Genomic DNA, 22,024 nt, shown 5'->3' on the forward strand with positions numbered 1-22,024 from the left:
TCCCTCTGTTGTTCCCCTGCTTGTGCGGTCGCTCCCTCGCTCGCTCTCTGTCAAATGAATAAATAAGTAAATATCTTTTAAAAAAGAAAAAAAAAAAAGCAAGCTCATACACAAATTGAAATCCTGCCTGGGCAGAATCCACTGAACCTTACCAGGCCCAGGGACACACTCCCAATTCCCTGGCCCATCCCCTTTACCATGATTTTGCTCCTCGAGATATGCCCAGGGACCGTGTCTCCCTCCAAACGGGGACATCCTCAGTCCAGAACACAATTATCACCTGGATCCCAGGTAGATGTTTGACCATGGCCTCCTGACTCTGCCCTAGTCATAATCCAGGAATCCAGGGTCACTCCCTTTTCCTTGGAAAACCTGGACCCATTGGCTCAAAAACACATTTCTCGCTGCCCAGCTCCACTAACCACTCAGGAGTCCTGACTCCAGGTTCACAGCTTGTCAGGGACCCAGAAGTCTGAGCCCCCTTTAGTTCCAGGATCCCAGCTACCTCCCTCAGGGTGCCAGTGACCCGGACCCCAGAGTTGTCGGGGCCCAGCTCCTCCTCTTCACAGAGGAATCCCAGTCCAGCAGGGACCCAGGAGGCAGGGGGCCCCCCCGCCCCACCCCTGGGCGGTGGGGGCAGCTGAACTAGGGGTCAGGCTTGGAAGTTGGGGGGGAGGCCAGGAGGGGCGGGGTCAGCCGGGATTGGAAGGGGAGACCGCAGCGTGGGCGGCTGGCTGGCCGACCAGCAGGGAGGAAAGAGAAACGGAGAGGGGAGGAAGACAGAAAGGGAATCTGAGGGAGAGGAGGAAACAACGTCGGTGGGACAGAGAGAGAGAGAAAGAGGAAGAGCTTGAGGGTGAGGGAGAGAGAGGGGGAGAGAACGAGATGGAAACCTGAAGAAGAGAGACTCTGAAAGTCCGAGGGGGAAAAGATCTGGGACAGAAACAGAAAGACTGAAGGGAAAGTCCTGGGTGGAGGGGGCGGGGGAGAGAATGAGTGAGAGAGAGACTGGAGGAGACCGATTAGAGACGGAGAGGCAAGGTGAGGCTGGAGGCAGAGACGCTCTGAAAGAAGGAAGAGTGACCAGAAGAGAGGAGAAACAAAAAGCAAAAAAGGTGTGAGTGAGCAGGTGAGAAGGGAGACAGGTCTGAGAGGTAGCCCCACCCCCCACCCCCTATCCCCCGCCCCCCGCCAGCCAGAAAAGGAGGGATACCGCAGCTGGGGGCCCCAGCACTCACACGGCCTTCTTGCCCCGTCCTTGGGACCCCAGAGCTGGTAAGTTCCCGGGCTGGCCTGGGAGGGACTGCCTGGGTGCACATTCCTGGCAACCCCGAGTTTGGCAGGGATAGCTGGCGTGATGCGTGTGGGCGGCGGGAGACAGGTAGCTGGGGGCCGCTGGGAAGAGGCAGAGAATGGGGGCTCCCTGAGCACAGAGAGGGTCAAATTCCTGGCTAGAGTGCAGGGGGCAAGAATAAAGGAGCCCCTATTCTCTGTCTTGGGCGGCAGACAGCTGCCCCTTCCCGCAGCTGCCAGCGCCGCCCACCTCTCTTGGCACCGCGCTCGGTATGCAGTCCCCGGCCTGGGCCTCCCCCAGCCCCCCAGTCCCCAGACAACGGGCTCTTTCTCCTCAGCCTCCTCCGACCTGCAAGCCCCTGACCCTGTCTCTGTCCGCAGCCGGGTCAGCTGCAGAGACAGGCACACAGCCCCTTTCTTTCTCTCCCCAAGCCCTTGATGGAGGAGGGCAGACCTCGGAGCAGCCTCAGCCTGGCCAGCAGCGCTTCCACCATCTCCTCGCTGGGCAGCCTGAGCACCAAGGTTCGAGCTTCTTGGAGGGGCCGGGGAGAAGGGTGGAGCTCTGGGCCGCCCCATCCTCCTGTTTCGCAGCCCTGGGGGTTGGGGTTCCATGCCAACCCAAGGGCTTCCCGTTGCTAAGGGTAAGGATCCTTAGAGATGGGCTTGCCCACACCCAGTAAGGTCCCAACTGCCCATCAGCCCGAGCTAGGAATTCAGAGGCACTCCCAGCTGTCCCCAACCTTTGGATTTTCCCAATTCAAGCAAAGTAACAGTCCCGCTGCACTCCAGTTGCTAAGACAGGACTACTCCCCAGCCACGAGGCTCCCTCTGGGAACTCAGGCTGTGGCTACCCTTGACTGGGACTGAGAACTCACTCCCTGTCCTACCTCTAACCAACCTACCCAGTTGTGAAATCCGATAAGGAAAGACCTTTTCTCTGACGATGTCTCCAAGAGGTCCGAGAAACCGGCGTCACAAATTGTCACCCAAAGTTCACTCGTTTCCTTGTCCTCTGCCACCTTCTACTCATTTCCAGTTTCCCCAGTTCAGAATCTAGAGATTTGATCCCAACCTTGGTCAGCGCCATCCCGTAGGAAGTCCTGTGGGACTCTGGCTGTGGACACCTGAGATGCCTGCATAGATGGGACAAGGGCTCCATCTGTTGTGGGGGGAGGGGTTGGGAGTCATCTCTCTGCCTTGATGGTTGCTAGGGATGTCACTCCCTGGCATGGAGACATCCTCCTCAGCTGACCCATCCAGCACCCAGAACGTGGCATGGAAGTCCTCCCTGGTTAAGAGGGCACCTCCCAATAGTTCCAATTCTTTTTTTTTTTTTTTTAAGATTTTATGTATTTATTTATTTGACAGACAGAGATCACAAGTAAGCAGAAAGGCAGGTAGAGAGAGAGGAGGAAGCAGGCTCCCTGCCAAGCAGAGAGCCTGATACGGGGCTCAATTCCAGAACCCTGAGATCATGACCTGAGCCGAAGGCAGAGGCTTAACCCACTGAGCCACCCAGGCGCCCCAGTATTTCCAATTCCGATCCCAAAGACTGTACTACACTTCTGGCTCTGGTGGCCAACAGCATCCTCTCCTTGGCAGTAGACCAGTAGACCCTTGAATCCCGTCCTTCCGCCTTCAGCCAGTAGCTTCTTCCTTTCCCCCAAACACCTCCAGCCACGCATTCAGACTAACAGCTCTGTACCACGAATATCCAGTTCTGATCTCAAAACTCAGTTTCTTCCTTGGCTTGGTGTCTAAGGGCAGCCGAGCAAGGGCCTCAGGTTGCCTTCCCCCCAACCCCCAGCACCGCCTCCCCAAGCCCATGTGAGGCCCCGTTCATTTCTGTCCTCCTTCTCTCCTCAGAAGCCTCCCCGGGCAGTAAGCAAGGTGCATGCCTTTGGGAAAAGAGGCAATGCTCTCCGAAGAGATCCCAACCTCCCAGTGCACATCCGAGGCTGGCTTCATAAGCAGGTGGAGTGAGCATGAGAAGGGAAGGGACACCGAGTGATGCTAGAGGCTGGGCCCCTGGCTGTCCGCTGCTTCTCTCCTTCCCAGTCTCCAAATGCCTTTCATTTTTTCTGATGTGACTTCTCTCCTTTTTCTGTCCTCGCTCCATGCACCCGTTCATTCCACAAGCACTTCCTGAATATCCGTAATGTGCCAAGAGCAGATAAGACTAACTAGTATCTATCGTACGTTCAAGAGGGGTTGGGGCAGGGACAGGTACGACAGTAGCCTATTTCGATTCTAGGAATTGTTGGAATTGCTCTGAAGAAATAACACAGGAGGATACGCACACAAGTGGCAGAGGGATGAGGCTGCCCTTTGACTCTTGGTCAGGGAAGGTGTCTCCGAGATGACATTTGAGATGAGAACGAACAGACAAGAAGGAACCCACCATGCTAAGAGCTGGGGGGATGGAGGGAATCTGAGAACAAAAGGCTTAGCCTAAAGCTTGGTGTTTAGAGCCAGCCAAAGGTCGAGACAGGAGGGATGGCAGGGCAGTGGTTCCCAACGTGTCCCTGCTAGGAACTTGCTGGAAATGCCGACTGTCAGCTCCCACCCACCCTAGATCTATGGACTCAGGAACTCTGAGGGTAGGACCCAGGAAACTGTATTTTAGCAAGCTCCCCTGGTGGTTTTTGTGCAGACCCATATTTGAGGCTCCCTGCAAGCCAGTAAAAGAGGAGAAGGAATTCGAGATTTATTCTGAGTATGATGGAAGGCTCTGTTTTGAGCAGGGGACTCCCACCATCTGACATAATTGAAAAAGATCCTACTGACTACAGTGGGAATGGATTGGCGAGAAGAGGGGCACAAGGTTGGAGATGGAGTGGTTTTGGCAGAGGAGATGGGAGATGCAGGATTCAGATTATGGGTCCCAGTACCACCTTCCTGGCCTCTGTGTCTCAGACTCCAGAAGAATCCCATCAAAAGTCTGAGTATGTAAAGTTCTGGCACACGGGCTGTACAGTTGCCTGTTCCAGCCTTCTGGTAACTTCTCAATCCCCAATTGACAGATGAGAAAACACAAGTTCCTAGCCAGGAAATGACTAGTCTAATGGCATAGTTTGAGGGGGCGGAGCTAGGAGCCCAACTCAGGTCTGACTGTGTCCAGAATCCTTGTGAGCTCAACCAACCCCTGTACACCCTGTACAGCTCTCGGCTCACTCTGTTGCAGCAAACACGTGTCTGTTTCTCTCCTCTTTCTGGGTTTATCTGTCCCTGGGTGTCACTGTCTTCACTTCCACGTTTCCGCTCCCCACTACCCCTCTACTCAGACCTCGCCTCCCGCTGTTTCCCCAGGACAGCTCTGGGCTCCGGCTCTGGAAACGCCGCTGGTTCGTCCTCTCCGGCCACTGCCTCTTCTATTACAAGGGTCAGTGCCCCGGCTGGCACAGGGTGGACGCCCCCCCCCCTTTTTCCTTTAGCCTCTTGTGTGTTGCCTGATCCCAGCCCATCTCTTGCAGACAGCCGCGAGGAGAGCGTCCTGGGCAGCGTCCTGCTCCCTAGCTACAGCATCAGGCCTGATGGGCCAGGAGCTCCCCGAGGGCGGCGATTCACCTTCACCGTGAGTCCGTCCATCCCCCGTGGGCACTAAGGCAGTGGGCCTTGGGGGCAGCCATGGGAACATCCATTATTGGAGATAAAAAAGCCTTGACCAGGGTCCATGGCATCCTCCTTTTTAGAGGGCCCGGGCGTCCAGATCCCCAGTTCTCTCTCCCCTCGCAGGCTGAGCACCCAGGCATGAGGACCTATGTTCTGGCCGCGGACACTCTGGAGGACCTGCGGGGCTGGCTGAGGGCGCTGGGCCGGGCCTCAAGAGCAGAGGGGGACGACTTGTGAGTATAGTTTCTGGCCACGCCCCTGACCTGCACTTCTAATCCATCTGATTAGCCCCAGCCCCTCCCCTTTAGGTCCTGCCTCTTCAACGTCCAAACACGCATCTTCTAGCTAAGGAGCTCCCGCCCTTCACGTCCCAACTCCAGGGAACTTCTGCAAAAAGTCTTTCTCTTCTAAGCTCCGCCCACCATTTTTTTGTCCAGCCCTTCCCTTCATCAATATTCCATACTCTCTGATTGGCTCCCTCAGAAGTCCCCGTCGGGGGTGTCATCCGTGTCTCCCCCCTCCGACCACTCCCCACCACTCTCCCCACCCCGCCCCTCACTCGGGTTGCTCAGTGGCTTAAGCCTCTGCCTTCCCGCTGCTCAGGTTCTGATCCCAGGCTCCGCATTGGGCTCCCTGCTGAGGAGACCCTTCCCGCCCCTCCCCCTCTGCTTCTCTGCCTACTTATGATCTCTCGCCTTCTGTCAAATAAATAAATAAAACCTTTTTTTAAATCTTTTTTTAAAGGATTTTATTTATTTATTTGACAGACAGAGATCACAGGTAGGCAGAGAAGCAAGCAGAGAGAGAGAGGAAGGGAAGCAGGCTCCCGGTTGAGCAGAAAGCCCGATGCAGCGCTCGATCCCAGGACTCTGGGATCATGACTTGAGCTGAAGGCAGAAACTTTAACCCACTGAGCCACCCAGGCACCCCAAATAAATAAAATCTTAAACAAAAAAAATGTCGGGCGCCTGGGAGGCTCAGTGGGTTAAAGCCTCTGCTTTAGGCTTGGGTCATGGTCCCGGGGTCTTGGATAGGGCTCTCTGCTCTGCAGGGAGCCTGCTTCTTCCTCTCTCTCTGCTTGCCTCTCTGCCTACTTGTGATCTGTCTGTCAAATAAATAAATAAAATATATTTTTAAAAAGTCTCCACCCCCAAGGCTGCTACTTAAGTAACGATCAAATATAAAAAGAAAGGCTTTTTTCAAACTCCGTCCTCCTTTCCAAAGTTTCAGTCTGGAGACTCATAGTCTGGGAATTTGGCCTCAGTGACCCCAGAGGACCTTGTATCCCTGCACTAGTCATTTCCACACTTGAGGCCTCAGTTTTCCCATCTGCAAAGAGGGAACAATGATTTATAATGCACCATTTACCCTTTAAACTGTGTGGGTTCCCCTGTGCTCATCTGTGAAATGGGAATATGGGCTGTTACGAGGTACAAAGGAGTGATGTCTTTTTCTGTGCACACTCGTTAGTGGTCGACCCAGGTCACCCCCACGTCCCCAGCCTGGAGAGGGCCCTGGTGGCCCTGGTGGTCCCCCAGAGGTGAGCAGAGGGGAAGAGAGACACAGCTTAGAGTCACCAGAGGTGGCTCGGCTCTCCAGACTTCGTGGACGACCTGGGCTGCTCACTCCCAGCCCCACAGCCGACCTCCAATCTGGACCTCGGATCCGGAGGACCAGGAGCCCAGAGTGAGTTGAGGGAGTCTGGGGACAAGAAGGCTCCACAGGCCACAGCTTCAGAGGAAGAGCTATATTGGGGGCGTGGTCTAAGAGAAGACCAGGGACTGTGGCTGATTCAGGGCGTGGCTTAGTGCTCTCTTCCTTCAGTGGATGTGAGTTGCTGGAGTTCTTGTGGGTCAGAACCCATAGGGGGTAGTCTGAGGAGGAGATGCCTCAAAGGTGGAAATTATTCAGGATCAGGCTAATAGAGAGGGATTCTACTCTAGAGGGACAGTGAGACACTGAAAGGGGATATGTACATGAAGCTGACTGGGTGGGTAGTGGGCTGAGGAGGCTCTAGTTCACCCAGTTTCCCGATTGATTCTCTCTGCCCAACAGCCTATTCACACCCCTCTCTCGCCCTCCCTCCCCTCTGAGCCTTCCCCGGCCCCGTTCTGCTCCTGTGCGCAGACCCCCTCCATCCTCTGGTGACACAGCACCTCTTGCTAGACCCCATACCCCTCTGAGTCGCATTGATGTCCGGCCTCCCCTGGATTGGGGCCCTCAGCGCCAGACACTCTCCAGGCCCCCAACTCCCCGGCGAGGACCCTCCTCTGAGTCTGGGGGAGGAAGACCCCCCAGGAGTCCCCAGCACTGGAGTCAGGAGGCCAGAACACAGGTGAGCAGATGGGCATGGTCTGTCTTTCCAGGTTGGTCGGCGGCCATGGCCCCCTTGGCATCATGGAAATTGTGGTTCAACATAATCACAGCTGGCTTCAGATACGAGGGAAAGGGGACTTCATCTCCCATCAGTTCTCAGGGCAGTGTTTTCAAGCCAGCCTCTGGCCATTACACCTTATGTATTATGGGGATTGTAGTCCAGAACACTGTCCTGGACAATGCCAGGAGAGGTAGTGGGGATTGCACCTGTCTTGTGTCTCCAGTTTATCTTTCCAAGATGGAATTGTAGGCCCAGAATATCCACAGTTAATCACAAATGTGGGACTGAAAGTAGATTGCAACATTTATGGACCCTTGGGGCAGTTTTGCCAGGTTTCTCCATTTATTATCATCCCATGTGTCCCCGCAGTGGCACAAAGCTGGAGAACAGGTAGTTGAGGAAGTTGCAGGGGGCCCGTTCTGAACCTCAGAGACTCTCCTAAGTCACACCAATTCTGGATGCACCCACTGTAATATCAGTTACTAAAACATGTGAATTTTGAAACATCTCTATTTCGTTATTCCTCCCAGGCCCCCTCTGGCTCCTCCACATATCTCCAACTACCCCCGAGAACTCCCGGGACACGGGCTTCCATGGTTTTATTGGTAGGTGTCCTTGGTGCCTCGAATCTGCCAGAACCCCCTTCCTTGTTTTCTTGGCTATGAAGGATGTCATCTCCTGGACTAGTGTGCCTAGAGAAGATTGGATATTTTAAGGTCCCTTGACCGATGCTTCCATTAGTTTCCTAGGACTGCCACAAACTGGGTAGCATACATATAGAATATCTTTCCATTCACTGATATCATCTTCTAGGTATTTATTTCAGTTTTAAATTTTGTTTTCCATAGAGCTCTTGTATACTCTTAGTTAAGGTAACTCCTAAATTCCTGATAGTTTTTATAGCTATTTGAATGGCATCTTCTTTTTTTTTTTCAGATTATATCTTCTAGCTTCGGATGGTGTAGAGATAGACTATTGATGTTTGGAAACTCGTTTTCACCTGGCACTCTTGCCGAATTCTCTTATTCTTTTAAAAAAAAATTTTTTTTTTAAGTAATCTCTACACCCAGCATGGGGCCCGAACTCAAGACCCCCAAAATAAGAGGCACATGCTTCACTGACTGAGCCAGCCAGGCACCCCGAATTCTCTTACTCTAATCACTCTTTGATTTCGTTGGTTTCTCTGGGTCGATAAGCATATCATTCCCATCCTAACACTTTTATTTGTTTCCTTTTTCTTTTCTTATAGCATAGGTCAAGATCTCTAAAACAGTGTTAAACTGTAACAGTAGTAGCGAGCATCCTTATTTTATTTTCAGTTGTAAAAGAAATGTCTAAATGTTCTCCACCAATTATAACATCACTGAAGCTTTTTGGTAACAGAGTCATTGGATCTTCCTAAGGCCAGGAATTTGGCAGGTGGTCTACCGAGGTTTGCTAAAGCTTGGAACAAAGCTAATAAGGGGATGCCTGGGGGGCTCAGTCAGTTAAACGTCCAACTCTTGATCTCAGCTTAGGTCTCTATCTTAGGGTTGTGAGTTGAAGCCCCAGGTTGAGCCCAGAAAGAAAGAAAGAAAGAAAAAAAAAGCTAGTAAGAAGAAGGGTGGGGGGATATGCGAATAGAAGCAGGGCTTGAGAAACAGGGCTTGACTGAGCATTGAGCTACAATAAAGACTGTCTGTCTATGTGACACCTGGCTTTTCTCCTTTTCCCCAGCCGGGTCCCCCGCTGGATTCAACTTTTCACCAAAGCTTGGAGACAGATGTAAGTTCTCTGTGGTGTAAACCCTTCCAAGTACTCAGAGCTGGGGGGAGAATGCTTTAGATGGGGTGGGGTGTGGCAGGGAGGATGGGGAAGAGCCAGATCTGGTCCATAAGCTGCTCCTGTTCTCCTTTCTCCAGACTCTGTTGACCAAATTGTGTGGGCAGGACCGGCTCTTGAGGATGCTGCGGGAGGAGATAGACCAGAGGCAGGAGGAGAAGGTGTGAGGCTCTGAGATGGGGAGGGACATTTGGCTTCTCCACCTGCCTTTCCCCTCCTGCTCTCCAGCATGCCCAGGGATTTGGGAGGACACCTTTTCTCTCTTGCTGGGGCCAAATGTGAACTCAGAAGTCTAACCACCTTCCCTCTCCGCGCAGGAGCAGCTGGAAGCAGCCTTGGAGTTGACCAGGCAGCAACTGGGCCAAACAGCCAGAGAGGCTGCGGCTCCAGGGAGGGCGTGGGGGCGCCAGCGCCTCCTGCAGGACCGGCTGGTCAGTGTAAGGGCTACTCTCTGTCACCTGACTCAGGTGAGCATCTGGGAAGGGGTGTGCACTCCTGCAGAGGCTCATGGGAAGGTCGTTCTTGAGAATTCCACTGCAAGGTTTTCTGGATAAATCCCCTCCAATTTTCTTTTTAGGGGGGTGAGGGGCAGAGGGAGAGGGAGAGATAGAATCTTAAGCAGGCTCCACGTCAGTCATGGAACTGGACCCCAGGCTCCATCTCACAGCCCTGAGATTGTGACCTGAGCTGATTTCAAGATTGGAGCGCTTCACTGACCCAACTGCCCACGAGCCCTCCCTTTTCCCCTCCTCCCCTCCCCCTCCCCTTCTTTCTCCCCCCCCCTTCCCCACCCCTCCCCTCCCCTCCCTAAGTTTTAAATCAGTCATCTTGACAGTCTTAGAGGGTGAGAGGCAAGCAGCCAAGAAACAGCAGACCTAATTTAGTGGTTTGAGAAGGTGAATTTGACGTGCGCTTCCTTGCTTTGAATCTCAGCCCCTACTTCCTACTCATGGTAGCTGTGTCACCTTAGGGAAGTTACTTAACCTCTCTGGGCCTTAGATGCCTCTTACATAAACCTGAAGTGATAAATATAGTATTTACTTCATGGACTCCTTGCAAGAATTTCGTAAATACATATATTTATACACAACATAATAAATGCATATTTAACACACATATTTTATGTATTTATCTTATAAATATATATGTAATATATAAATATAAATTTACATATAAATATATGAATACCTAATAGGGTAAGAAATGTTAGTTATAATTATTACTTGTAAAATGGAGATATTAATAATACTTACCCCGCGTGAATTAAACGAGAGTTGAGAATAGTGGCTGGCATGTGGTTAAGTGCCTCATCACTGTTAGCGGCGGTGATGATGATCGCGATGATGGTGAGGCTTCCCAGGGGCACTTGGGGCTTATTATCTTGACTCTTACAAGAACTTACTGGATCTGTAGAGTTTACCACCCTAGTGTAGTCCAGAAGTAAGCAGAGAATTCAGGGAAATCTGTTAGTTGTCAATACTAGCGGATCATTGGAATGACACGTTCCATAGAGACTCTGGGAGTCTAATAGTCTGAGTGAAGAGGCTCTTGGGAGTTGTAGTCCATAGACGCCCCAGGGACCCTGTTTCTCTTCCTCCTTGTCAACTGGAAAAAAAAAATGGGAGTCGGGAAAGATCTGGTGGGTGGACGTACTAATCCTGTGTCTCCCTCTTTTTTGGGACCCGAGGAGCGGGAGCGCGTTTGGGACACATACAGCAGCTTGGAACAGGAGCTGGGCACCTTGAGAGAGACCCTGGAGTACCTGCTGCACCTTGGTTCCCCCCAGGTATGTCCCCCACAAACTCCACCCTCTCTGCCATCTTGCCCTGGAAACCCTTCAGGGCATTAAAGCTCCTCCCACTTCTTTTGAAGCTCCTCACACCCCCCCCCCCCTTTCCTTTCATTCTAAACCCCTTATTGTTTCCTCAAATCCTGCCCTTTATTTTAACACCTGCCTCAGGTTCGGAACCACTTTCCCCTCTGGTTCTAAATTCTCTCCTCTAATTTTGGAGCTCGGTCCTCCAGTTCGCAGCTCCACCCCTCAGCCCTGTCCCCATCCTGCGTCCTGACTTTTGTTGTTATATTTATTTTATTTTTTTTTTTTTCAAAGATTTTATTTATTTATTTGACAGAGAGAAATCACAAGTAGATAGAGAGGCAGGCAGAGAGAGAGAAAGAGGGAAGCAGGCTCCCTGCTGAGCAGAGAGCCCGATGCGGGACTCGATCCCAGGACCCTGAGATCATGACCTGAGCCGAAGGCAGCGGCCTAACCCACTGAGCCACCCAGGCACCCCTGTTGTTATATTTATCCTCTGGAATTTCTAGTTCTAAATCCAATCCCTTGGTTCAAGCTCCACTTCTGAAGTATAAGTCCCCTTGCTTAGCCTCAGGCCCACTTTTTTTTTTTTTTAAGATTTTATTTTATTTTTAAAAACGATTTTATTTATTTATTTGACAGACAGAAATCACAAGCAGGCAGAGAGGCAGGCAGAGAGAGAGGGAAGGAGGCTCCGCACCAAGCAGAGATCTCGATGCGAGGCTTGATCCCAGGACCCTGGGATCATGACTTGAGCTGAAGGCAGAGGCTTTAACCTGCTGAGCCACCCAGGCACCCCAAGATTTTATTTTTAAGTCATCTCAAAACCCATGGTGGGACTGGAACCTACAACCCAGAGACCAAGAGTCACGTGCTCCAGGCGCCCCTCCCCACCACTTCTTCAATCTAAGATGAATAATTGAGTTTCTAAATCATCTATCTTTAGTTTAAAATGTTGACTTCTTTTTTTCAAGATTTATTTTAGAGGGGGGGAGGGGCAGATGGAGAAGGAAAGGGAATCTGAAGCAGACTCTGGGCTGAACCCAGAGTCGGATTCGGGGCTCAACCTCATGACGCTGAGATCAGGATCTGAACTAAAACCAAGAGTCAGAGGCTTAACCAACGGTACCACCCAGGTGCCCATTAAATATTGACTTCTAGGGGTGCCTGGGTGGCTTATCTGATTAAGTATCTTGACTCTTGATCTCACATCCTGAGAGGTCTTGATCTCTTCCCCTGCATACATAATCCATTTATGACTCCATAAACAGAGCCTCACAGGGACACCTGGGTGACTTAGTCCGTTAAGCATCAGCCTTTGACTGGGGTCATGATCTCTGGGTCCTGGGATGGAGCCCTGTGTTGGGCTCCCTGCTCTGCGGGGAACCTGGTTCTCCTTCTTCCCCTGCTTGCCGCCCCCCGCCACTTGTGCACTTGCTCTCTTACTCTCTTTAATAAAGAAATAACATCTGGGGTGTCTGGGTGGCTCAGTGGGTTAAGGCCTCTGCCTTTGGCTCTGGTCATGATCCCAGGGTCCTGGGATCGAGCCCCGCATCGGGCTCTCTGTTCAGCAGGGAGCCTGCTTCCCTTCCTCTCTCTCTTCCTGCCTCTCTGCCTACTTGTGATCTCTGTCTGTCAAATAAATAAATAAATAAAAATCTTAAAAAAAAAAAACAAAAAAAACCCCTTTAATAAATAAATAAATAAAGCCTCACTGATTTCAGACCCAGTTCTAACACTCCTGGCATTCTCCCACCTTTGAGTAACAGATTCCTTTCCTTCCCCCCAAGGACAGAGCATCAGCTCAGCAACAGCTATGGATGGTGGAAGACACGCTGGCAGGTCTGGGGGGCCCCCAGAAGCCACCCCCTAACACAGAACCTGACTCCCCATCCCCTGCGCTTCAAGCAGAGGAGTCATCAGAGAGGGAGGTAAGACTCACAAGCCTCTCTCTCCACCCCCAGCTTCCTGTCTCATCTGCCCTGGCCCAACTCCTCACCCACGCCACCTTCTTCTCTCTTCCTTTCTTTCTCTCAGCTAACCAACCACAGGCAAGTGTTGTAAGCTCCAGAAGCCTTTGTTTCTTTGCTTGTTAGATTGTGATCGTAGTCCAGCGGTGTGCTCCAGCCAGCTCCCAACACCTCCTAAGAGCCACTTGGGCGCATCTCCTCTCAACACCGTGTTCAGTGATTTCCTGTTGGTTGCTTGAAATTGACCATGGTGGCGATATTTGCACCACAGAGATTGGCGATCGCTACGTATCGGGGCTGTTCTCTCCCGGAGAGACATTTACTCAGCATTTACGAGACACTGCTGATCATAACCCCCAACTTGTAGGGTTCTGTAAAAAGGAGAGATGATGATTAGAAAGTGTCAGACATGGAGTAGGCCCTCAGCAGGCAAGAACCGCTGTTGTCTGAGCTGGCTTAGAGTGGCTGTGTTCCTTGACCCTCAGATCATGCATCCGAGAGACCCGGGTTCAGATCCCAGCTCTGCCATCTTTGTGATATCACTCGTTGACTTTGTTCTTGGAGCCTTGGCTTCCCCGTCTACTAAGTAGGGATGATAATGGCCACTTTGTAGGTTTATGGAGGAGATTTAATGAAATAATGCAGGTAAAGGACTTATCACAGCTCCTACTGCACAATCATTACAAAACCCGTGCTTACAATGCCTCGCCACGTGTCAGGTGCTGTTCTAAGTGCCTTACGTGTATGGACTCAATCCCCATAGCAAAGATGAAATATGGCTGGCCCAGAGAGGTAAAGTGACTGGCCCAGGGTCACACAGCTCAAAATGCCAGAGCTGAGATTTGAAAACAGACCAGTTTTCAGTCAGATTCCTATTGATGCTGTGTCTCCATTGCTGAGTGCCTGACAACTAGTAAGAATGATGATGATAAGTATTCCTCTCCTGACCCCTCCAGAGCCTGTCTGAGTCATTGGAACTGAGCTCAACCCGGTTGCCTGAGGCTGACTGGGGGCGGCCCCCTGGGGGCGACAGAGACCTCTCCAGCCCTTGCTCAGGTGAGCTTCTGGGGCTGGATGGGACTTACTGGGCATTCCCTGGCCTCACCAAGTCCCATTCTGCCCTCTCAGGTCTTGGATCACCGAGGATCTCCCGGGCTTCCAGCCCCGAGAGTCGCCGTCCGGCTTCCCCACAGGCAGGAACCAAGGTAGGGGGGTCCATCTCCACATCCTCATGCCCATCTTTAACCCTTAAAGGGTTAAACCTGACTGCCACCCACTCAGGGGGAACAGCTGCGAGAAAGGAGCTCAGAGATCACACCCCAGGGTAGGGAGAGTGAGATTTGTTGAGTGCTGGGATTGAATTTTGTCTTTACCACTTCTAAACTGCGTGACTTGGGGTCGGTTATGAAACCTCTCTGCCCGTGTGTGCCCATCTGCAAAATGGAGCTCTTGGCAGTAACCCCCTCACCCCCCTACCCCCACCCACCTCTGCCTAGAACTGATCTGAGGATTCAAACTGGACTTCAAGCTAAGGTTGAAAATAGTGCTTAGGGACACCTGGGTGGCTCAGTCAATTAAGCAGCTACCTTGGGCTCAGGTCCTGATCCCAGGTTCCTGGAATTGAGCCCTGCTTCTGACCCTCTCTCTCCCCTTCTCCCTCTCCTGCTCCTGCTTTCTTTCCCCATGTCTCTCTCAAATAAATAAAATCTTAAAAAAAGAAGAAGAAGAAAATAGTGCTTACATGTGGTAAGGACTTCATTCATTCATTTGACAAATATTTATTAAATGTCCTCATGGCTGGGGGTGCCGGGGTGGCTAAGTTGCTGAGCATCCCATTCTTGGTTTCGCCTTAGGTCGTGATCTCAGGGTCCTGGGATCGAGCCCCGAGTCAGGTTCTGGGCTCAGCTCGGAGTCAGCTTGAGATTCCCTCTTCCTGTCCCTCTGACCCTCCTGCTCATGCTCTATCTCTCTCTCTCAAATCAATCAATCAATCAATCTTTAAAATATCTATATATCTTTATTTATATCTTGTCATGGTTGTCCAAGAAGGTAGCCAATAGCCACATGGGACTATTTAAATTAAAATGAAATAAAATTTAAAAATCACTCGCACTAACTGCATTTCAGGTGCTTAGTGCCCCTCCCCACCCCGTGACCAGTGGCTATCCTTCTGGACACAGCAGATACAGAACATTGCCACCCTCCAGAAAATTCTCTTGCATAGAGCTGTCCAGGCGCTGAGGACACAAATATGAACAAAGTAGAGAAAAAAAAAAAATCCTTCCCTCATGAATCCGTCATTCTAGCGGGAAGAGGCACATAATAATCAACTTTCTCTATACTATTTTAACGTCATGAGTGCTAAAGAAGTAAAAACAACATGAACATGGTGAGGAGGTTTGGGATGGCAGAGGAAGGGGTGCAATTGTAAATGGCTTGGTCTGGACCAGTGACGTTTGTGCAGCCCCCTGAAGGAGGTGAGGGAGTGAGACTTGGGTGGAAAAGCGTTGCAGGCAAAGGAACAGCCTTTGAAGAAGTTCTGGGGGGAAGTGGGGGGGTGGAGGGTGGTTGTGAGTTGGAGGGGTGGGGGAGTGGGCTTGCCGTGTTGCCGGAGCCGCTAGAAAGTCAGAGTGGCTAGAACCGAGTATGGGAACGAGGGGGAGAGTGGTGGAGAGAAGAGGAGAGATAGGTATTGGGGTTGGACGGTGTTGGGACTGTGGTTCAAGGGGAGTCCCAAGGAGGGTTCTTAACGCTGGCGACCTCTGCCGGCCATGCGGGGAACAAGCTGTGGGGTGACCACTGAGTGAGGCAGGAGACCCGTTGAGGACAGTCCAGATGGAAAATAACGGTAATTCCCACTAGGTTAGAAGAACTGGGTATGTTGAGAGGGAGGTAGATTCTAGTTACACCGCTCTTCAAAATGTATCCAAAACCCTGGGAACCATATTTAATTCAAAATGCAAAAATTTGCAGATTCTGGGGACACCTGGGTGACTCAGTCCATTAAGCATCTGCCTTTGACTCAGGTCATGATCCCATGGTCCTGGGCTCGAGCCCCAAGTCAGGCTCCCTGCTCATAGGGGAGCCTGCTTCTCCTTCTCCCGCTCCCCCTGCTTGTGCATGCTGTGCATGCGCTCGCTCTCTCTCAAATAAATAAAAAAAAATATGATTAGGCAAAGGATTTGCCAATTCTAGGCTGGTAATAGGATTCACATACTGTGTATTATATAAGACGTCTAGCGGTGTCTGGCACAGAGCCCTTAATCAGACACATTACATTCCTCTAGCTATACATATGATGATTCGTACTTAAATGGGATTCAGTTTATAAATAACGTCTCAATTTAAATTTGTGGTTTTTAAAAATAGAGCACTGAACAACTAAATAATCGATTGGGTCAGAGTGGAATAAAAACCCATTATGAATATGCACTTTTTCTTTCTTTTCTTTTTTTTTTTTTTTAGATTTCAGTTATTTATTTGACAGAGAGAGACACAGGGAAAGAGGGAACACAAGCAGGGGGAGTGGGAGAGGGAAAGCAGGCCTACCCTGCAGGGAGCCTGATGCAGGACTCGATTCCAGGACCCTGGGATCATGTCCTGAACCGAAGGCAGATGCCAACGACTGAGCCATCCAGGTGCCCCCAGGGCAAACCATCTAATTCCTAAACATCTCCTCTTTTTTTTAAAAAATATTTTATTTATTTATTTGACAGAGAGAGAGATCACAAGTAAGCAGAGAGGCAAGCAGAGAGGAGAGGGGAAGCAGGTTCCCTGCTGAGCAGAGAACCCGATGCAGGGTTTGATCCCAGGACCCTGAGATCATAACCTGAACCGAAGGCAAAGGCTTAACCCCATGAGCCACCCAGGCGCCCCAACATCTCCCCTTTTAATCACCCTGTGAAGTGCTTTCCTTCCCCGCTGAAGTCCCAGACACTCCACCCCCTTCTTGGTTCAGAACGACACACATAACCTCATTTTGCACATCCACCTTTAGAATTTCCAAATCTGTGTGGATTCCCCTTGCACATGCTATTAAACTGGAATTTCTTCACTTAATACTATCCTTTGTCAATTCGATGCTTGGTCTGGCTGGAAGGACTCTTGATGGGCACAGGAATTTTTGCTCCCCAACAAATGATCACTCATTTCACCTTTTCTTCCATGGGAAGTTTCTCCCCTGTGCCCCCAATGTCCTCAACATCATCAAGGGGTCATCCTCTTGAATCTCTGACTGTCAAAGTAATGAATGCCCACCTGGCGGGTCACTAAGTCACTGCTAGGTCCAGCATGGGCTTCTTATATACACCTGACCACTGTGGGTGGAAATAACAAGGCTGGGGATCATCTTCTCACCAGACCCCAGATCTTTGCTTGAGGACTTTGGGACAGGAGGTCCCATACGTTTCACTTGCAGTGTCATTTTATTATATTTTATTTTTAGGTTTTTTTTTTAAGATTATTTATTTGGGAGAGAGAACAGAGCTAGCAATAGAGAACACGAGTGGGGAGTGGAGGGGCAGAGAGAGAGGGAGAAGCAGACTCTCCGCTGAGCAGGGAGCCTGACGCAGGGCTCAATCCCAGGACCCTGGGATCATGACCTGAGTGGAAGGCAGACACTCAATGACCAAGCCCCCCAGGCACCTCTTTTTTTTTTTTTTTTTTTAAGATTTTATTTATTTATTTGTGAGAGAGAAAGCGAGAGTGAGAACGCACAGTCAGACAGAGTGGCAGAGGGAGAAGCAGGCTCCCTGCAGAGCAAGGAGCCTGATGTGGGACTCCCAGGACGCTGGAATCATTACCTGAGCCAAAGGCAGCCGCTTAACCAACTGAGCCACCCAGGGGTCCCTGCCCAGGCACCTCTTGATCGAACGTTTTTAAAGCATGTCTGGAGCTTCCTTTATTATTGCAGATAATAAGGAGGAGAGGCACTGTGTGATTCTCAAAGGGGTGTGTCCAGGTGGGGGACAGTCAGGGCTGCTTTGAATAAGGCTGAACCAGTCACGTGGTTCTGGGGACTGTGGCTGTTTACAGCTCTGGGATGGTGTCTGTTGTGAGTTCCAAGGATTTTGGAGCTAAGCAAGGACAGTGATATGACTGGGGAGGTGGAAGAAGGAACACCCGCGGGCTGTGTTTGGTCCACGCTGGGGCAGAGGTCACTGCCTGGAGGCTGCAGCCCAGAAGCTTCAACGGTGGGTCTCTGTGTCAGAGAGCTCCTGAGGGCAGCAGCCACTTGGGGTTTTTTAATAGCTGCGAGTTTATCTTATCTGTGGCTCGCAGACATGGGACACTGTTTCCTGGAGTCCTCAAAGCAGGCAGGGTGTGAATGGCTACAGTTTTCTGCCTATGTGGGCTACGTCTAAAACAAGTCCGTGTGTGAACCTTGGAATTTGGTGATGGCCGGTTTGGGGCCATCATTTTTACAGCAGGTGGACCTGTGACTCACAATGGCCCTGATCAGGGCAAAGCAGAGTAAACAGCAGCGTTTGGCCCTCCGCTAGGCAGCTGATCCAAGGCGGCTCCCTAGAATCCTCTAGGTAGAGGCTGCAGCTAAGAGTTCTCTGGTTTTGTTTGTTGAAGTCCAAAAGCATGCCCTTGGGGAAGGCATGTGGGAAGGGGTCTGTTCCCAGGCATCTTGGCTAGTGGCAAGAGAACTCCAGGTGGCCCCTGGCATTCTCACTGTATGTGTCTGTGTCCACATGGCCCCCCTTTCCTGAAGGATGACACGTCTGCGGCCCAAGAGATCTGTCCGCCTGGTTCTTGCCTGAATGACAGCCTTCCTGCATTTCGTCCCCAGCCTTTTCCCCTTTAGTTCAGGCTGGTGGCATTTCCGATGAGCTGACTTCCCAGATTTGCACATCACATGCCTAATCTCTCAGCAACACTCTTGGGATTCTCTCCAGAGTTCTGGTTTCCTTTGAGTATTTTTTTCCTCCTCCTTCTTCTTTGATTTGTCTCTGTCCTCCCGCATTTGAAGTTCTTAAGTCTAGAGGGCCATGGTTCAGGTGTCAGTGAGGCCAGGCTTGCTCTGAAAGGTGCTGGGGAAGCATCTGTTTCAGGCCTCTGTCCTAGCTTCTCGAAGGTCCTTGGCTTGTAGCCACGCCCCTGGACTTACCACATGGCGTTATGGCGCTGTCCCTGTGTGTGTCATCCATCTGGTTTCGGGAGTGAGAGAGAGAGAGCTCCGAAAAGCCCTTTTGAAGGCCAATCCAAAAGGATCCTCGTAACAATTTAGTGAATGTCTGTCATTCCTCCTTCTGTTGAGTCTAAGCTGACTCAGAGTTGTTTTTCATCACCAGGAACTGAGAGTTGACAGCCTGGCTCCTGACTACCAGGGCTAGAAAGCTGAGAATGTCCAGGACCTGTGGGTGTTTGTTAGGCTGTGGCCTAACAAGCAGGGCAGCTGCTGAAAATGAGGCCAGAGAGGCAGGGAGGGCCTCAGAGACCTTTGTCCCGAGAGTGCTTGGAGACCTGGGAGGACAGCCTCAGCTCTGGCAGCCTAAAGATCCCTCTGAGTCTAGGGATGGAACTTACTGGAAAGGGCAGGACTGGAGGCTGAGTAGTTCAGGGAAGAGAGAAAGAGGAGCCCTAAAGTTGGGGCCTCAAAGTGTTTCTCATCTCCCCAGCGTTCCCTCGCCCGGCCTCGGATGAGCGCTCAGGAGCAGATGGAGAGAATACGCCGAAACCAGGAGTTTGGACGGCCTCTCCCTCGCCCAGCCTCCCCCCGGCTTCTCACTCTGGGAACGACGCTGTCGCCTGCCAGACGCCAGCCTGACACAGTACCAAGGGTGAAGGGAACAGAGGGTGCAACGTGGGGTGGTGGGGTGGTAGTGGGTCCTCCGTGCCTAGTGCAAGCCTGAGTTTTCCCGTCTGTGAAATGGGCATTTCCCTCCCTCTTTTCCCAGAGCTGGGATTCGAGGTTCACCCCAATAAGTTCCTGTGCTGCTGATGGCTCCCCTAGGGGGGTGCAGGTGGGGGAAGCAGAGACCTCTTCACATCACCAATGTTTTTCCTTCAGGACGGGGGTCACAGTTCAGGACTGTGGGTCCCACTTTTTTTTTTTTTTTTCATTACTATGTGTTATCAAAGGGGAAAACAATGAGCAAGTAAGGGAATGATTATATTCATCCTGTCGCAATGGGGAGAGCATTCCAGATCTGAAGATGAATGTCGCGGCCCATGGTTTCATCTGAGACTTTTCTAGGGAGTAATTAGACAAGTCATAGGTGGGGTGATTTTACAGCTGGGATTATTTTTGTAATCAGGAGACATCTCGGTTGAACACCGAATGTTTATCTCTGTGTCTAGTTAGTTTGAAGGGGATAAGCAGTTCAGCTAATTCTTTATGAGCCCAAAATTGTGAATTTGGAGGGCCCTTTCCTGGCCTTGTTGTAGGTAAATTAGGGGGTGGTCATCTGTCAGTCCTGTGGAGGTCATACAAAGGAAGAGAGGTTCTGTGGTAGGCCATTTCCCGGAAGCCAAAGGGATCTGTATTGGGGGGTGGGGGTGGGGCAGATTTTCTTAATGCTTGCTGTTTTCCAGGAATGCATGTAAAGTTAAATATTGTCTCTGAGGCAATTTCACTCCCTCTCAGAGCCCCCCTCATTTCGCCCTCAAAATGAGAACATGGGAACTTCCTGGTGAGGAGGAATTTTAATGCCCCAATTCCTTTGCAGCCAGTCCAGGGACACTCAGGAGCCCCCAAATGGCTCAGAAGCTCTGGATCCTGGAGCAGGTAAAGAACTGAGAGTGAGGCAAGAAGGAGGAAATCAAGTGGCCAAAGAAAAGCATTATTATTGCTGCCTTTGGAGTACTAAAGTACAGACTGCAAAACCTTTTAGAGATGCTTGACTTCCTGGGGCATCAGAAAGCATGAGAATTGCAGTTTCTCTGGGTCGGTATCAAACTCCTGCTCCTGTGTCAGGAAAGGGGGTGAAATTTAGGGAGGGCTAGACTCACATCCCATGAGGCACACAGGTGTTTTGAGGGCCACAGCCTGTTTAAAGTCTTTTAGGAACACGGGCTAGGGACTACAATTCCCAGAAAGACAAGCGTGCACAGTGGAACTGGCTCCCTGTAGATGTCCCCCAAATCTCTTTTTTTTTCCTAGTCCCAGGAATACCACCCCTTATTTGCCGACAGCCGAAGGGCACCGGGAGAGAGTCCTCAGCCTCTCTCAAGCTCTGGCTACTGAGGCGTCGCAGTGGCACAGAATGATGACAGGTGAGGAGGGGCTGGGGACCTTGGATTCCTGGGTTTGGGGGAAGAGGGAGCCAGAGCCTTGGAATCCTTGGTTCCGGTCAGGAGGGTTCTGAGAGCTGCTGGGATCCTATGTCCGGATGGGGAGAGCGCCCTAGAGGGTTTGGGAGTTCCAGATCCCAGGCAGGAGGGGACAGGGGTTTGGGATCCTGAGTCTGGGGGTGGGAGTGGGGCCAGACTTGTGGTCTGAGAGAGGAAGGGACTGGGGGCTCGACTCCCGGGTCTGAGAGGAAAGGCCCTGGGGGTCCAGACTCCTGTGTCCCAAAGTTTGCCATTCTCACTACCCACTCGTGCCGTCCAGGTGGAAACTTGGACTCCCGAGGAGACCCTCTTCCCCCTGCGCCACCGCCTCCGTCAGACCCCAGCCCCCAGGTGACCTCGCCCCCCAGATCTCCAGTGGCTAATTCCGGCTCCGCGGGGTTGTCCCGCGGAGGTAGTGGGCGCGGCGCAGGCCCCGCCTCCTGGGAGCCCACTTGGGAATCCGGGACCGCCCCTCCCGCCCTGACCCAAGAGGAGGCGGCGTGGCCTCTGCGAGTCACGCTGCTGCAGTCCAGCTTCTGACCCGCCGGCGCGCCGCAGCCAATCGGAGTGTGAGGGCATGGCCCGGAGGTACCGCCCAGCGATCTGGAGCCACTCAGGGCGCCTGGAGGCGTGGCTCGGTCCCCTCTGTAGCCAGGAGAGGGAGACGTTTCTATGGCCAAAGTTTGGTTTTCCCAACGCTTGTCCAAATTCGGATTAAAACTTTGAACTTTTAGTCAATAGCTTTCTCTCTGTCTGTTTGGGGTTGTGACGCGGGGTCTTTTCGGGGCAGAGCTAGAGTTGTGGACTCCTGCGTCCTGAGGGTCTGGAACCTGTAGGTCTGACCTGGAGAGCTGG

General features: G+C 51.5%; 1 protein-coding gene across 6 annotated transcripts; it reads left to right on the forward strand.

Annotated features, from left to right (window-relative positions):
• The first annotated feature begins 600 nt into the window (after positions 1–600).
• Positions 601–21,902, forward strand: PLEKHA4 (pleckstrin homology domain containing A4). 6 transcript variants are annotated; one of them, XM_045077056.1, is made up of 21 exons: positions 601–1,275; positions 1,726–1,815; positions 3,160–3,267; positions 4,603–4,675; positions 4,767–4,867; positions 5,029–5,138; positions 6,376–6,591; positions 7,033–7,240; positions 7,813–7,887; positions 8,999–9,046; positions 9,184–9,264; positions 9,421–9,570; positions 10,791–10,889; positions 12,710–12,850; positions 13,846–13,945; positions 14,018–14,094; positions 19,516–19,677; positions 19,795–19,860; positions 20,566–20,624; positions 21,000–21,112; positions 21,450–21,902. In XM_045077056.1, exons 2-21 carry the CDS (start codon positions 1,732–1,734, stop codon positions 21,707–21,709), a joined length of 2,331 nt encoding a protein of 776 aa, XP_044932991.1. In that variant the 5' UTR covers positions 601–1,275; positions 1,726–1,731; the 3' UTR covers positions 21,710–21,902. The 6 variants fall into 6 exon arrangements, with proteins under 6 accessions (XP_044932991.1, XP_044932992.1, XP_044932990.1 ...); XM_045077057.1 differs by having other exon boundaries at positions 7,072–7,240; XM_045077055.1 differs by having other exon boundaries at positions 602–1,129; positions 6,961–7,240.
• The last annotated feature ends 122 nt before the right edge of the window (positions 21,903–22,024 follow it).

The sequence above is a fragment of the Mustela putorius genome, unplaced genomic scaffold (genome assembly GCF_011764305.1).
Source record: "Mustela putorius furo isolate JIRA1106 unplaced genomic scaffold, ASM1176430v1.1 tig00000196_pilon_pilon_pilon, whole genome shotgun sequence".
In the NCBI taxonomy this organism is placed as follows: domain Eukaryota; kingdom Metazoa; phylum Chordata; class Mammalia; order Carnivora; family Mustelidae; genus Mustela; species Mustela putorius.